The sequence below is a fragment of the Rhamphochromis sp. 'chilingali' genome, assembly GCF_963969265.1.
Source record: "Rhamphochromis sp. 'chilingali' genome assembly, chromosome: 1".
NCBI lineage: Eukaryota > Metazoa > Chordata > Actinopteri > Cichliformes > Cichlidae > Rhamphochromis > Rhamphochromis sp. 'chilingali'.
In genome coordinates, this window is record NC_137929.1 from 61,511,294 (window position 1) to 61,527,712 (window position 16,419).

General features: G+C 41.0%; 1 protein-coding gene across 2 annotated transcripts in view; it reads left to right on the top strand.

Annotated features, from left to right (window-relative positions):
* LOC308385602 (uncharacterized protein) overlaps nt 1-15,434 on the top strand; it is a 42,291-nt gene extending 26,857 nt beyond the window's left edge. The window contains exons 2-3 of one of the 2 annotated variants that reach the window (XM_080864622.1): nt 6,908-7,013; nt 7,464-15,434. In XM_080864622.1, the coding sequence (XP_080720748.1) occupies nt 6,996-7,013; nt 7,464-8,624 (1,179 nt within the window). In that variant the 5' untranslated portion in view covers nt 6,908-6,995 and the 3' untranslated portion in view covers nt 8,625-15,434. Of the gene's footprint in view, nt 1-6,872; nt 7,014-7,463 lie in introns of both variants that reach the window. The other variant, XM_080864621.1, reaches the window with a different exon arrangement.
* The last annotated feature ends 985 nt before the right edge of the window (nt 15,435-16,419 follow it).

A 16,419-nucleotide genomic window follows, 5' to 3' on the forward strand; every position in this document is an offset into this window, starting at 1 on the left:
ATAAAGTCTACTCTCCACCGCTGTGTAATCAATTATTGTAAATGTAAATGTTATCAGGAAATGATCAGACAGGAGAGGGTTTTCAGGAAACACTGTTAAATGTTCAGTTTCTATGCCATATGTTAAAACAAGATCTGGAGTGTGATTAAAGTGGTGGGTGGGTTCTTTTACATTTTGAGAGAAACCAATTGAGTCTAATAACAGATTAAATGCCATGTTGAGGCTGTCATTTTTAGCATCTACATGGATGTTAAAATCACCCACAATAATTATTTTATCTGAGCTCAGAACTAAATTAGATATAAAGTCTGAGAAATCAGACAGAAACGCTGTGTAAGGCCCAGGTGGACAATAGATGATAACAAGTAAGACTGGTTTCTGAGTTTCACAGCACGGGTGGACAATGTTAAGCATCAGGCTTTCAAATGAATTAAAAGTCTGTCTTGGTCTTTCATTAATTAATAGGCTGGTGTGAAAAATTGCTGCCACACCGCCCCCTCGGCCTGTGCTTCGAGATTTCTGGTAGTTAGAATGACTCGGGGGTGTTGATTCATTTAAACTAACATAATCATCCTGCTGCAACCCGGTTTCTGTAAGAAAGAGTAAATAAAATTTGTATAATCAATTCAATAATCAAAATAATCAATTATTAAGTCATGTACTAACAGAGACTTGGAGGAGAGAGACCTAATATTTAATAATCCACATTTCACTGTTTTACTCTTTGGTTCAGATGTGGATACCGTATTGTTCTTTCTTTGTAATTGTTTATGTTTAAGTTGTTTGTTGCTGGATTTTAGTTTGTCTTTTGTCTTTTTGGAAGCTGACACAGTCTCTATGGAGATGGGTTTTTGGGGGGGTAGCAAGAGGAGAGAAGCTGCAGACAGGCGTGTAAGACTGCAACTCTGCTTCCTGGTCCCAACTCTGGATAGTCATATTTTGGGGGGTTTAATAAATTTGTCCATATTTGTAGAAATGAGAGCTGCTCCATCCAAAGTGGGATGGATGCTGTCTCTCCTAACAAGACCAGGTTTCCTCCAGAAGGTTTGCCAATTATCTATGAAGCCCACATCGTTTCTGGGACACCAATCAGACAGCCAGCAATTTAAGGAGAACATGCGGCTAAACATGTCACTCCTGGTTTGATTGGGGAGGGGACCAGAGAAAACTACAGAGTCCGACATTGTTTTGGCAAAGTTGCACACCGATTCAATATTGATTTTAGTGACCTCCGATTGGCGTAACCGGGTGTCATTACTGCCGACGTGAATTATGATTTTACTGAATTTACGTTTACCCTTAGCCAGCAGTTTTAAATTTCCTTCAATGTCGCCTGCTCTGGCCCCTGGAAGACAATTGACTATGGTTGCCGGTGTCTCTAGCTTCACATGTCTGAGAACAGAATCACCAATTACCAGAGTTTGACTCCCGGCGGGTGTGTCGCCGAGTGGGGAAAAACGGTTAGACACATGAACGGGTTGGTGGTGTACCTGGGGCTTCTGTTTAGGACTATGCTTCCTCCTCACCGTCACCCAGCTGCCCTTTTTCCCCAGCTGCTTGGGGTCTGCCGGGGAACAGCTAGCGGGGCCTACGCTGTCTTCGGCTGAAAAAAGAATGTATTTAAAAGTTGTTAATTAAATTGCTAAGCAAATAAGCTACTCAGAAACACCACTGTGTTGGAGCAGGAACAGGAAGTGATACTCTACCGCAGAGCGAGCGAACACCAAGTGACAGCGCCACCAAGAGTGCAGGAAGGTCCCAGCATTGTTACTTCAAGGAAACTGAAAAACGAATTAGAAACATTTTGCCTTGAGCATCAACAACTTAGAAAGGCCTGTCCGTGCCCACCGCCCTACGCACTGCACTCTATGCCGAGGAAGGAGGATGGGAAACTAGCGTGGCTGGCAGCTTTAAGACTCAAACACCCTCCAAAGAGAATTTATGTTTGCTCCTTTCGTTTTATCGATAAAAAGCCCACAGAGCAACACCCCGACCCGGAGTTTTATCTGGGCTATGACCACCAAAGAAAAGAAAGAAAGAAAAGAAGAAAGCTATTGGGGCTCAAGAGTTGGGAGTTCGCCTTGTAATCGGAAGGTTGCCGGTTTGAGCCCCGGCTTGGACAGTCTCGGTCGTTGTGTCCTATGGCAAGACACTTCACCTACCGCCTACTGGTGTTGGCCAGAAGGGCCGATGGCACGATATGGCAGCCTCGCTTCTGTCAGTCTGCCCCAGGACAGCTGTGGCTACAACTGTAGCTTGCCTCCACCAGTGTGTGAATGTGTGTGTGAATGGGTTGATGACTGGGTGTGTAAAGGGGTCCCTAGGGGGGACTACTAAAAGTGCTATACAAATACAGGCCATTTACCATTTACTCACTTGGACCACTTTGAGTGTGACAGCTTCCAGTAACACGAACAAAAACACAGAATCTGTACCCGGTGTTGTGCCAAAAAGTGATTGTCTGCCAAAAACTGATTTCCGGTATTTGCCAAAAAGTGTTTACTCGTTTTTAAACTGCTATAAGTAACTTGTTGGGCTATAATATGTGAAACATATGTCAAATGCATCCCTAATGGATGACACAAAGTCATACTGAGCCACAAACAACATTCGTGTAACAAGGTAGAAGGCGCAATCAGCTTTTGGCAGCGACTTTTATATAACCTTTATTTATGCAGTTAAAAAAATGTCATTAACATTAAAAATGTCTTCTGTAAGAGTAAGTTGGCCAAGAGGACAGCAGAAATGGCAGCAAATATTACAATAGTTCTGAAAAAATATGTTAAGTGGGATAAAGGACCGGATTGGTTATAATGTAAGTACAATAACACAGAGTTGTAAAGATACTTGAAAAAACAGATAATTTTTGAGTTCTATATACAACCCCTTTGTAAATGCTGTTCACCGAAGTCTATTTACCAACATACGTAAAGATATTACACATAAAAAATACACAGAAACTAGGGCTGCTCGATTATGGCAAAAATGATAATCACGATTATTTTCACTGAAATTGAGATCTCGATTATTTGACGATATTTATTTAACCCTTTAAGACCTACTATAGAACCAAGTCCGCCAGAGCTTATATTATATTTTTACATGCTGTAGTGCCATTTGTGGGAGCATTTCAAGTTGCTATACAACTGTTATAGCCCATATTTTAATAATATGTATGCATTAAGTCCATAGTAACTACATTAATTGCAAAAAAGTGCAATAAACTACAAAAAAAATTGAAAATCGTTTTTTGTATATTTTACATATATTTCTACTTGGAGAAATTTAAGAGGCTTATCCCTCAAAGCTTTAAATACAAAAAAGTTGCAAAAAATAGTTTACAATAACAGGAAACTTATTTTGAGTGTCTTCATAGTTTTATTTTGGAGATACACCAATTTTTATATACTGCAGGAAAAACAACAAAACAATCCTATGATGCAAATTTGCAAAGAAAACAGCAGGTGCATTAAAATAAACTATTTCCAGCAGTGCAGTTCGAGTTCTAAGCATCCCAGAAACTATTCAGAAAAATCAAACATGACCAGTATAGGCTTTTAAGGCCTACAAGTAAAAAACTACAATTTCTGCGAAAATGACGTCACTTCCGGTTTCGGCCAGGAAATGGCGGACATGTGATAGTTCGCGCTGACCTCTGTTTCACTGTGGGAAGTGTTACGAACAGCTGATCGGATCGGCAAAGCGTGTTTCTGGAATATTATGTTTTTGTTCCTGCAAGCGCTTTTTATGCAATTTTTGCAAAGCTTTATGTGGAAGGCAACCGTGACCGAGGGCAAGCTGATGGCACAACATGTAAGTACAACTCCTCCGGTTTCATATGCAAAACAAATTTTTGCGCTAGCTTACACGGTTCAGGGTTCTTCAGGGATTTAAAAAATAGTTACACAAAACGGAGCGTGCTGCTCTGACCGGCTTTAAAGGGTTAACAATGACTTTAAAAAATAATATAAAATAGTGTGCAACACCACTGAAGTTTTTTTTTACCTGTCTTTTCAGCCAACGGCAGTCACTCTCCTCTCCAAATAACTTCTGCTTAGCTTTCCGAGCTTCCCTCGGGTGCTCTTAATCAGCGGTCTCCAACCTTTTATGCGCCACGGACCGGTTTATGCCCGACAATATTTTCACGGACCGGCCTTTAAGGTGTCGCGGATAAATGAGGGAGGGGCTAATAATCGGCTCAGTCATTTTTAATGATCGTTGAAAGCCCAGATCGTAATCGTGATTAAAATTAGATTAATTGAGCAGCCCTAACGGAAACATTGGAAGTCAGTTTTAGGCAGGCGATCATCTTTTGGCACAACACCGGTAAGTGAAAGTCTAAATGTGGTTTGCCACAGTTTCACATTTTAATCACACAAATTAATCACGAAAATACTTTTTCTAAATAATAGCCTATGGTGAATGGCGTTAGTATCAGCACTAGCTGGTTATTAGCAGCAAAGTCTCAATTTTAATGAAAGTTTACACCCATGGTTAGTAATTAACACCAGCCACATGCTGCCAAAACTATATATGGCTTCATTTAATTGTCCCAGAGAGATTAGCCCCAAGGGCTGTAAAGGCCTTAGGTTTGTGTTTATGCAGAACATGTTAACAGAGTTATTAGAGGCAATTATTTTATCATTCATTTAAAGCGCTTGCAACTGCATGAAAACTCAGGTAAAAATTTTAAAGGCAACCTTTGCAAAAATACCAACATTTGTGACTTTTTTTAGAATGAAAAAATGGTTTATGATATTGCACTGTAAATGAAACATGCTCACTAGGTGTTCAGATCACAAGTGTGGCAGTCTTGAGCCCTGTGCAAAACATTGTAAGTTGCACTTGCATGTAATAGCCTCTGCTGCCAGTTTTCTGCAGCTGCAGCTCTCCATCTACCAGTTTGATATCGCTGCATTTCTGGGTAAGCTACTCCGTGATTGAAGAATAAGTTGGCACAGGACATTTTATTTCTTGAAGCACATCTGAGTCAATGACCCCGTCAGGACTCGCAGAGAGCCATGGCTCCTGGATGCTGATAACACTACCCATGTGAAGGATGTTCATACCCTGTTCTTTCAGCTGATGACAAGCTCTTCATTTTATTTACCATAGTTTGTTTCATAATTCCCACGAAAAGAAGGGTACATGTGCTCAGATAAAAATTTGTCATTTTTTGTGGTGGCACGTACTGGAACTTTTTTTAGCAGAGCTTGCTGTAAGTCTGAGTTTCCTACAGTTGTGCCACAAATCAGATGCACTTTGCTCTTTTGTTTCTTCTTGTAATTGTTCTGCTTGCTTTTCAGAAACTTGAATATATGCCTGGTAGAATGCCCTGCATGGAATACAGCTTAGTTTGTAAGTGCTTATGTGCTTGGTGTGGCTGAAAGAATTACTCATCAACTTAACTGTTGCGGTGAGGACCTGCAGATGGCGAGGCACTGTAACACTTTCCAATCAATGTGTTCTTGAGGAGGAAAAGTGGCTCCACTTGTGCTTTGCTAACGCTGTCAATAAAGTCTTGATGTGTAAGGTGATATGGTGTGTTAGGGAGAGTTTGTGTCACTGCAGTCCGGGAGTTCACATCGTACTGCTGCTCTGCCCTGTGATGTCTGAAGTTTATCTGGCTTAGACGTTTAGGTTCAAGGTTCTTTGCTGTCCCTGCATTCCACCTGCGTTGCTCATCTGTACATGCAAGCCTGGCCTTTCCACTGATCACAGAATTCTGCACCTGTAACAAACATTAATAGTTAGTACTACTAATCCAAAATACTCAAAGCTTCATAAAACTGAAACAAACATTTATTTTTAGCTCCATTCTGCTGCTGATACATACTTTAGGTTTCTGAATATTAAACTTGTTGTTGCCTTTCATAGTGTGTAACTTGAAGGTAGGGCTGGGCCGTTCACAGTAATGCATTGTTAGACAACAATAAGAAAATGAAATATCGCGATAGAATATGGGTAAAACGCGCATGCACAGTGCCTTTGTGTTCATACACACATGGCCGAAAAAGCACGGCGGCAGCGTTGAATGAGAACCGGAGGAAAGCGGATTGTTGAGTGAAACGGATGAATCAGAATTGGTTTGTAAAAATGGTGCCACTTGACTGGTTTTGTGTTTGTCAGTCAGATACACAACAAAGCACTTTTTTTTTTGTAGAACATACAAGCGGGCCATCGTTATTCCCGGATTTGTCCGACTAAGGTGCTCGCAAATCTGGGAATAATCTGGGTCCTAAACCATTTCAGGTCCCAAAGTTAAACAAACACTGCGGCATCACTGAGAGTTTAAAACTGTCTAAATTCTTTCATCTTTAATAAAAAGATCAGCATTGGTGCTTTACCAGGTGTAACTATGAAGTTTAACATCCAGGCATTCATGAAAACAGAATTTATTACATTTAATGCGGTAAACGAGTTAGCAGGAGGTTAGCTTGCTAGTTTTGCTAGTTACCCAAGCATGATATAGCATGTTCTGACTGCGAGATTTCTGAATAAATTCTAACATACAGCTGTTGTGTGATTTTTGAAATGTTTTTTGAAAACCTCATTACCATCCACGGGGAGCTAGGATGGTAATGAGGTGCTTGGAAATGTTGTAGTTGGCTGAGTTTATACTGCTACCAATGAGTCTGAGCGGGACTCCTTTGTGGAACTATGTAATATTGACATATATACAGGGTGTAGCATCCCCTGGCTAAAGGCGGTGACATACAGGACAGTCAGTGGCTTTTTACCTTTCAAGTTCTTGTATGCAACTGATGACTTTCTATTTGTAGTTGCTTCTGGGGTTTTACCTTGAAGCTTTATAGGTACTGTTGTCACTGAGGAGTGTAGTAATGTTTATTTGCTCTGCTTCTTTTTGTCAGGGATAAAATACGTCTAAATAGTTTTTGTGTCCCAGCTGAGTAACAGGAGGACAAGAGTCTGGTGGTGCTGCATAGGAACAATTTCAGCCATTTGGACTCAGCTCAGCCACTACAGAGGAAACAATGACTTCAATACAGAAGGTGAGAAAAGTATCACAGTTACACTGTTATTGAAACTGTGTGCACAGCTGGTTGGTTTTTAAAACACGTTAACAGCAGCTTTATCTTTTCCATCCTGGGCTCCTCCATATATACAGACTCTACATTCACAACCAAAAACCACTGAAGTTAGAAGAAAATACAAAGATCATATTTTATCAGCACATATTGAAACAACAATATCATCTGTTGAACTCAAAACTTTTTATGAAGTAAAAGATTTTCTCCACTTATCAGTATTTCTTCAATAATGTCATTTTCATTACAACTCTCATTGCACATCATTGTAATGTGACACTATCACCAGAAGGTGTTGGAAATACACCAACAATGTGTTTGTTGTCACATTAAATTCCACTAATGGAGGGAGTTACAGTTTGTTCCACGACTGCATTTCACTCACTGCCTCTGTTTGTATCTCTGTCACTGCAGGACCAACGTGAGGCGGAAAAACAGTGCTCTCAGGAGGCCGACAAACCTCACAGAAGAAAGGGAGAGAAAACATACAGCTGTGATGAGTGTGGGAAGGAATTTACTCGGAATGACAGCCTAAAAATACACCAACTCATCCACAGTGGAGTTAAACCTTACAGCTGTGGTGAGTGTGGAAAATCTTTTACTCAGGCTGGAAGCTTAAAAAAACACCAACTCATCCACAGTGGACTTAAACCTTACAGTTGTGACTTGTGTGGAAAGTCTTTTAACCGGGCTGGAAGCTTAAAATTACACCAACTCGTCCACAGTGGAGTTAAACCTTACAGCTGTGATGAGTGTGGGAAGGATTTTACCTGGTCTGAAAGCCTAAAAAGACACCAACTCATCCACCGTGGAGTTAAAGCGTACAGCTGTGACTTGTGTGGAAAGTCTTTCACCGAGGCTGGAGGCTTAAAAAAACACCAACTCATCCACAGTGGAGTTAAAGCGTACAGCTGTTACTTGTGTGGAAAGTCTTTTTCACGGGCTGGAGGCTTGAAGACGCACCAACTCATCCACAGTGGAGTTAAACCTTACAGCTGTGACTTGTGTGGAAAGTCTTTTACCCAGGCTGGAGGCTTACAAAGACACCGACTCATCCACAGTGGCGTTAAAGCATACAGCTGTGACTTGTGTGGAAAGACTTTTACCCAAGCTAAAGACTTAAAATCACATCATGTCATCCACAGTGGAGTAAAACCGTACAGCTGTAACTTGTGTGGAAATTCTTTTAGACGGGCTGGAGGCTTAAAAAAACACCAACTCATTCACAGTGGAGTTAAAGAGTACATCTGTGGCTTGTGTGGTAAAGCTTTTGCTCAAAATGGCCACTTGCAGAAGCATCTAGTTACCCACTCTGGAATTAAGGCGTACAGCTGCGACTTTTGTGGAAAAACTTTCAACGACAAACACAACCGAAATAGTCACCTACGGATTCACACTGGAAATGATGTTTACTGCTGTGATCAGTGTGGGAAACTGTTTGCAACAGACTCACAGTTAAAACAACACATGTTTATCCACACTGAGGAGAGACCTTATAAATGTGACCTGTGTGAGAAGACTTTTAAATCTCCACATCACCTGAATAAACACCAACAGATCCACACCAGAAAGTAACTCTACAAGTGCAGTTACTGTGAGATATGTATTGATTTTTTTTATCCTGTAATTCTAACCTGATTATTTGGAACAAGTCTCATCAGTAAACTCCACAGAGTTCAGATGGAATCTGTAGTTTTTATTAGAGATGGCACGATACCACTTTATGTCCGATACCGATATCATAAATTTGGATATCTGCCGATACCGATTTGAATCCGATATAGTGTTTTTTAATCAACAAAACTGTTTTTTAAATATCTTGCTGCATTTTGTATAAGTTCATACTCAAGTTTAAAACAACAACTACACTAAAGCTATTCTGTTATACCTCAATGCAAAAAAAAATATTTCATAGTTCAGCAATACTGATCAATCTAATAAACTTAAACCTACACCATCCTCCCTATTCTGGTATTTTAAAGAGTACTTAGCATAAATATTAAGCAACCTAACTAATAGGGTTCCAACTCCCAGCAACAACAAAAATAAATAAATAAAAAATAGGGAACCACCCCTCACGCGCCACCTCATGATGCTTAATCGACGTAATCAACCTTAATTTGATGCAGTGTGAAAAAAAATGCACAGAAATCAATTATTTTTCAAGAAATATTAAATAGATTCAACATCTTTCTTCAACAAAATTGCAGACTGCACAGATGGTACCTTCCCAAAGGAAAAAGTACTATAGCTTATGAGGGTATATTAGACTTAATAGTTACTATATACAGTAATTGACTTCTATTCATTTTACATCAAATTAAAACTTTGGGTGTCAGATAATTATTTATTAAAAGCTAGACATTTTAAATGAGAATAAGAAAGAAAAATATGTCTTTGTGCCCCCTTTTCCCTGTTAATGCCCTATCGGCCCCCCTGGCTAAACTTTGCTAGATCCGCCCCTGCACAGTTACCAGCGTCAGCTACGTAGAAAAAGATCCTGGTGTAGAAAGTAATATTAAATAAATTCTAACAACAGCTGATCAAGCTTAAACGTGCTGCTGTTGTTCAGCCGCTGGTTTCCTCCTTCTGGTGCAAAGTCGGCCAAAATCAAACAAGAGAGACGGACTCGCGACAGAAAAGCCGATCAGCTGATCATTAAGCAGTTTCATGATTGAAGTAGCAGCAAGAAGAGGCAGTCGCTCCATATATCGTTTGTTAAGCTTAACGCAGGAATGCTTTACAAACATTCAGAGATGGACTTACACACTTGCTTTACTTCTCTCGGGGATAACTTTGTCGGAGATGAAATGCCGGGTTGCTAGCAAAGCTCCAAATGCTATCCAGACCACTGACAGGTCCCGCATGCCACAGCCGCTGTATCACGTGATGCATACTGCTCCGACGTGCTAACGTTCTGAGGTGAGTTACGGCGTGTCGCAAGTTTTGTGAGGTGCTTTCGTGATATTTAATGGATCGGATTACATTTTTTATTTTTCTCCGATATCCGATCCAGTAATTTAGGTCAGTATCGGACCGATACCGATACGTAATATCGGATCGGTCCATCTCTAGTTTTTATTATGAAAACTGTGGTGGTGGGAAAGAGTTTCTCTGTGACCTTTGTGGAAAAACTTCCAATCATCAACGGGACCTAAAACCACATCAACGTAGACACACTGGAGACAAAATGAACTACTGCAAAGAATGTGGAAGAGGCTTCCACACACCAAGTACATTAAAAATACACGAACTCTTCCACATTGGGGTCAAAAAGCACACCTGTGACTAGTGTGGGTCATCCTTCACCACTGCACGTGAGCTTAAAGAACAATCATAAGTGAATCCACACAAGAGAGACACCATGCAAGTGCAGACACTGTGACAAAAGCTTCTCAGAATCAGGTCATCGTAACAAACATGAACGTACACACATGGAAGTGAACTTCAGCTGTGACCAGTGTGACAAGAGCTTCAGGAATCTCAGTTCATACTCCGAACACAAACGATCCCACACTGTAAATAAACTGTTTCACTGTTACCAATGTGCAAAAACATTCACTTCATTATCTGCTCTGTGCAAACATCAGCCTGATCATGCAGGACTGAAATCACTGGATCACAATGACTCTGAAGAGAGAGAAAGATCCTCTTCTGGTTTCAGAGTTGGACTTGAGATCAGGCTCCACAGAGTTCAGATGGAACGTGTAGTTTTTATTATGAAATCCTGATAATGTTAAAGCATTAGTTATATTTGATTAACTCTGTGTAAAGTTTGTCTTATTAAATAGTTTGGTGTGAAAAACAAAGAATTGGTCTCAGAACAAGTAGTTTGTTTCCGATTCAAACTAATTTAACTGTTTTCAGTGGTACATGTGGAGGTTTGTCAGAGGAGGAGACTCACACTGAACAGAGAGTATGTTTAAAATGCTTTGTGACTAACATCTCACACATTCCAATAAAGCTGTTGTTCCTTCATTGCAACAGCAGTTTGCAGATGTGTTGTGCACCTTTTTGAAATGCAGCCTGGCATGAAAGTGTGTCCATGGCCTAACAGGTTGCCTGAGCAGAAGAGACAAATTGTGAAAAAAGGAATTGGCTGAAATGGTGAAAATGCTGTTATCATAGGATGAAGTGAGGATTTGTTCCTCAGTGTTTGGTCTCCTATGCTTATCTGTTTGCCAGATGAGTTGTCCCAGGTTTTGAGAGGGGCCGGTTGTGTTTAAGGTACTTCAAGGTAATTAAGAAGTGAGCACATAGTTTTATACGGTTCTTTGATGATTATCACAAAGTGAACAAGGTCTCATGGTTTGATGCTTATCCCATGCCAAAGGTTGACCTGGACTTTATAAGCACTCCTTGGTTGTTTATGATGCTGGATTTAACCAATGCCTACTGGCAGATTCCCTTGTCTGCACAGTCCAAAGACAAAAACTGGTGATGGCCAGAGGGGCCGATGGCGTGTAATGGCAGCCTCGCAGTCAGTCTGCCGCAGGGCAGCTGTGGCTACAACTGTAGCTTACCTCCACCAGTGTGTGAATCTCAAAAGCACTGTATAAATGCATTTATTATTATTATTATTATCCATCCATCCATCCATTCGCTTATCCTTTTCAGGGTCGCGGGGGGCGCTGCAGCCTATCCCAGCTGTCATAGGGCGAGAGGCGGGGTACACCCTGGACAGGTCGCCAGTCTGTCGCAGGGCCAACACACAGGGACAGACAACCATTCGCACTCACATTCACTCGCACATTCACACCTAATGGCAATTTGGATTTTCCAATTAACCTATCCCCACAAGCTGCATGTCTTTGGACGGTGGGAGGAAGCCGGAGTACCCGGAGGGAACCCACGCAAACACGGGGAGAACATGCAAACTCCACACAGAAAGACCCCGGCCTGATGTTGGAATTGAACTCAGGACCTTCTTGCTGTGCGGCAACAGTGCTAACTATCGTGCCACCGTGCTGCCTCTATTATTATTATCATCAAAAACGTCTTTCTCCACTCTTTATGGTTTGTACCAATTTGTCACACTTCCGTTTGGCTTGTTTGAAGCCGCGGCCATTTTCCAGCACGTGCTGGAGTGACAGCTGCGTCCTCACACTGCATATGCTGTTTCCTACCTCGATGATGTTGTCATTCATAGTGATTCATAGTGGTGGAGCATGTGCAGTGGTTGGTCACGGTCCCAGAGAACCTTAGGCAGGCAGGGCTGATGGCAAACCCAAAGAAGTGTATGGTTGGATGGAGGGAGGTACAGTATTTGGGTACAATTTGGGAGCTGGGCATGTGCATCCACACATGGATAAAACAGCAGCAATCACATCCTACCTATGTCCCAAGGCAAAAAAGAACATCCTGATAATAACCAATTGCAATAGTCCAGACTTGAAGTAATAAATGCATGAACGAGTTTTTCAGCATCACTCAGACAGGATATTTCTACTCTTAATAATATTGCAGAAATGGAAGAAAGTAAAGATTCATCGATTTGCTTCTGCTTATCCTTTTTGGGATCGCGAGGGCACTGGAGCCAATCCCAGCAGTCATAGGCCGAGAGACAAGAGTCTTTAATACTTGCTTAATATTTCCATTGATGAATGAATCTTGATTAAAGATTCCTCATAATGTTAATGGAGGCCAAGGTACTGCATCCAGAAGATGATAAAATCCTTATTTTGTTGATAAAATTGGCACAGAGTTTCTGCCATGCATTACCAAAGATTCACATCAAACTTATCCCATTCTTGGCTGCTTTAATGAAGATTTTTTTATTGTCACAGTTTGATACTGATGATTTCTTGTGAACACTCCTTTAGTTTGATCCCAGTGACAGTATCAATCAACGCAGTGACAGTATCTTCCTCGCTGGCTCCATATCTCTTTATAGAGTAATCAGTGGTTTGCTGTCTCTCACCATCAAAACACTACATAAATCCCACGTTTGACTTTCTTATAAATCACTGAATCAGTTACTTTCTAAATGAAGCTTCGAATGTCACTGATCACCTTCCTCTGGTTATACGAATCAAGCCTCGACACAGTGCTTCTGAAGCAATGTGTTGTTTTTTCCGACACACACACTGGAGCCTCAGGTTCAAGTTGGCCATCACTATTGTTGGCCACATGTCAGCAAAGTTATGTGACATCAGTGATGTTTATACTTTCTGCGTTAACTTGGTTTTAAAGCCTTGACTTTAAAATAGACACTGTTCAAAAGTTGATCTTAATCTTACAGAGAATATAATGATATTATGGATAATTAAAGTCAGTCATATATCCACAAACACATTAAGCTGAAAGTCAGTGAATGCTGCTCGGTTTGCAGTCCTGAATATCATGGCACAAGCAGGATTCACTGCACTGTTAATGTTAGCTATGTTATATTGCTGCCTCTGTTCGGTGGTCTCAAGCCAAACAAACTTTAACGTGTGTTTGAACGAGCTGATGGTTCACTCGTTAAGCTGAAAGAAAGATGCTTTAATCACAGGAGTCACACATGCAGGGCTGTAGACAGGGAGGATTGCCCTCCTTACAGACAATATTGATTTGTAAATGAATAACTAACGATTTTGTCAGCACAAAGTTGTGTATTTGGAGCACAATTCTACAAGAAAGATAAGTTAGTTCACAAATGCTTGTGGTTAAAGTGCTTTGGCACTCTTTGGCAAAACCAGAGTGTGCATGGGTGTATGACTGGATGTGTAAAGCGCTTTGGGGTCCTTAGGGACTAGTAAAGCGCAATACAAAATACAGGCCATTTACCATTTACCAATATTGTTGTTAAACTTAGTCATCATCTTGGCCTCTTCCCGTTTGCTGCTGCCTGCCATTAGTACTTGTACAGTACACCGTTATTCCCATCACTCCCTTACAGTAAATGTTTGCTGTGTCTTTCTGAGATGTATTGATAGAAACTGTTAGAGTAAATAGTTAAACATTTGTCATTTTTATATTTACCATTTGTCCATTGTTTTAACTCTGTGAAAGGAATTCTTTCTTTCCTCCCATCCCCAGATTCTCGAGGTTCTGGGTGCGAGGTTGAAGTGTTTTATCACAGGAACATCCTTTTGAAGGTCTGTTTGATGTTTGGTAGAACTTCCCACCCTTTGTATGGTTTGACTGTGTTATCTATGGTAAACCATACATTGGGTGTGGGGGAGACTACCCTCTTTATGACCAAGGATGTTGTTCCTGCTTTTAGGTTTTATGACCCTTTGATCAGCAGGAACAAACACACACACACACACACACACACACACACACACACACACACACACACACACACAGTCCTTGTCTATGTAACCAAAGGGGGTTGCAGGGGGAGGTGTTTTGTAAACCATTGTTTGAAGTTTGTCAATAAAAGGCAGCGAGAGGAGGCCACCATTGTGGTCATTTGTCGTGCTGGACACAGATGAGAGGCCTCCCTTGTGCAAGAAATCGATCGAACACTGTTGCCTTGTTTTTCTTTCATGGGAATAAGTCCTGGATACAGCGGGGTCTGAGTTTAGACCCAACAGAAACCTTTGCAGAGACAACAACAAAGTATAAACAGTGTTCTCACGGGTTTTGATAAAAAAACAAATATATACTTTTAGCTCTTAATTCTGCTTCAGTTTGTTTCCTGTAACCTTGAACTTCACTTGTTAAGTTTGCAGATGGTGAGCTTAAGTTGCCAGAATGTAAATTTACTACAAAAAATACAAGTGTGTACTTGTGTGAGTGTTTTTACTGAGGAAGCTCAACAAAGCCAGTCCTTTGTATTACTTGACCTGACAAAACCAACAAACCCAGGCGAGAGGTAAAGGGTATCACAACAGCAGTTATGTTTTCTCTTATTTTGTTCTAAAACAGGAGACATTAAAGTCACTTTAGCAAAATGTATTTAAATAGTTAAAGGTTATTGGCAATAACCTACAAATACGACTGACCTCTGTTCTAATTTGAGCCCTGCTAGCTGAAAATCACCATATTTGAATCAATCAACAAAATGCAGTGAATGAACAAACACTGATGTACACTTTCTTCCTGGTATATGTATGATTTCTATACATTTTACATCAAATAAAAAAGAAAAGTATTTCTTTGTGGCCCCTTTCCCTGTTAATGCCCTACCTGGCCCCCTGGCAAAACTTTCCTAGACCCACCCCTGCACATTTACCAGCTGTCAGCTACGTAGAAAAGGATCCTGGTGTTATTTGTCTCTCAGAAACCTGTTCAGCTCTGATGATTCAGTAAGGACATCTCCTGGTTCCATCTTTATCTTTCCGTCTCACCACATATCAAACCAATATCATCAACAGCAGCTTTTACAATTGTGGCTCCAGCAAACATCAGCTGATCAAGCTGCATAAACGTGTTGCTGTTGTTTAGCGCGACATCCGCTGGTTTCCTCTTTCGAGCGCAAACTGGGCGATAAACAAACAAGAGAGAAAAGCCAATCAGGTGATAACTGATCAGTTTCATGATTGAAGTAGCAACAGGAGAGGGGGGGAGAGAATAAGAGAAGAGGCAGCTGACGGCATAAAGATGCAGAATAACTCCAGCATTGTGTCTTTTTCCATTCTAACTGAAGTCCTGGACAAACTGTTCCTTTTCGCCTCAACACGAAACGACTAATATTTTCTCTGAATACGAGACAATTCAGTTTTTTACAGGACGGTTGGCAACTCTACTAACTAACCTTAATGAATAAAGTTCACTATCAATAACATCATAGCACCCGCCCAGCTGTATATAAACTTAGTCATGCTAACTAGCACGCAGTTATTGTAACTGACAGTAAAACATCAGCACAACGAAAATAAACTATACCTTAACTTGGTTTATATCTGACCCAGATAGACTGCAGGTCATAACTTCTTACCTGAAGTTTAGTTCACCTGACACTAGGAGCTGCCGCCTCTGGTGTCTCCTCCTGCCTTCCCCTTTTCAATGACTGTAGCAAACATTAACGACAACAGCGCCTCCTCCCATTGTGTAAAAATGAAGCCAAAATATCCCGCTTGTGGAGGCTGCCATCTTACATTTTTGGAGCCAGAGTCTCCGCATTAGTGTCTTGAGGTGGAGCGACTGTGCACGCCCACCCACGCACTGGACGTGACCGCAAATACACCCCCCTACACTTTTTACATAGCCCGGCTGCTCCAGTTTATTTGTTGATGGGTTTACCGTGACTGATGACTCGTTCAATTAAGGTAAATACAACCATGTAACTGTTATGAAAAAGACACACACCTTATCATCTCATGGTTCTAAAACATCCAAAATCACTGTTATTAATTTGTTTGCTAGATTAGCCACTAGCATACGCAATGGGTTGGAGGCTTGTTGCTAGCTAGTTAGCTTTGCTACACATCTGTTACTC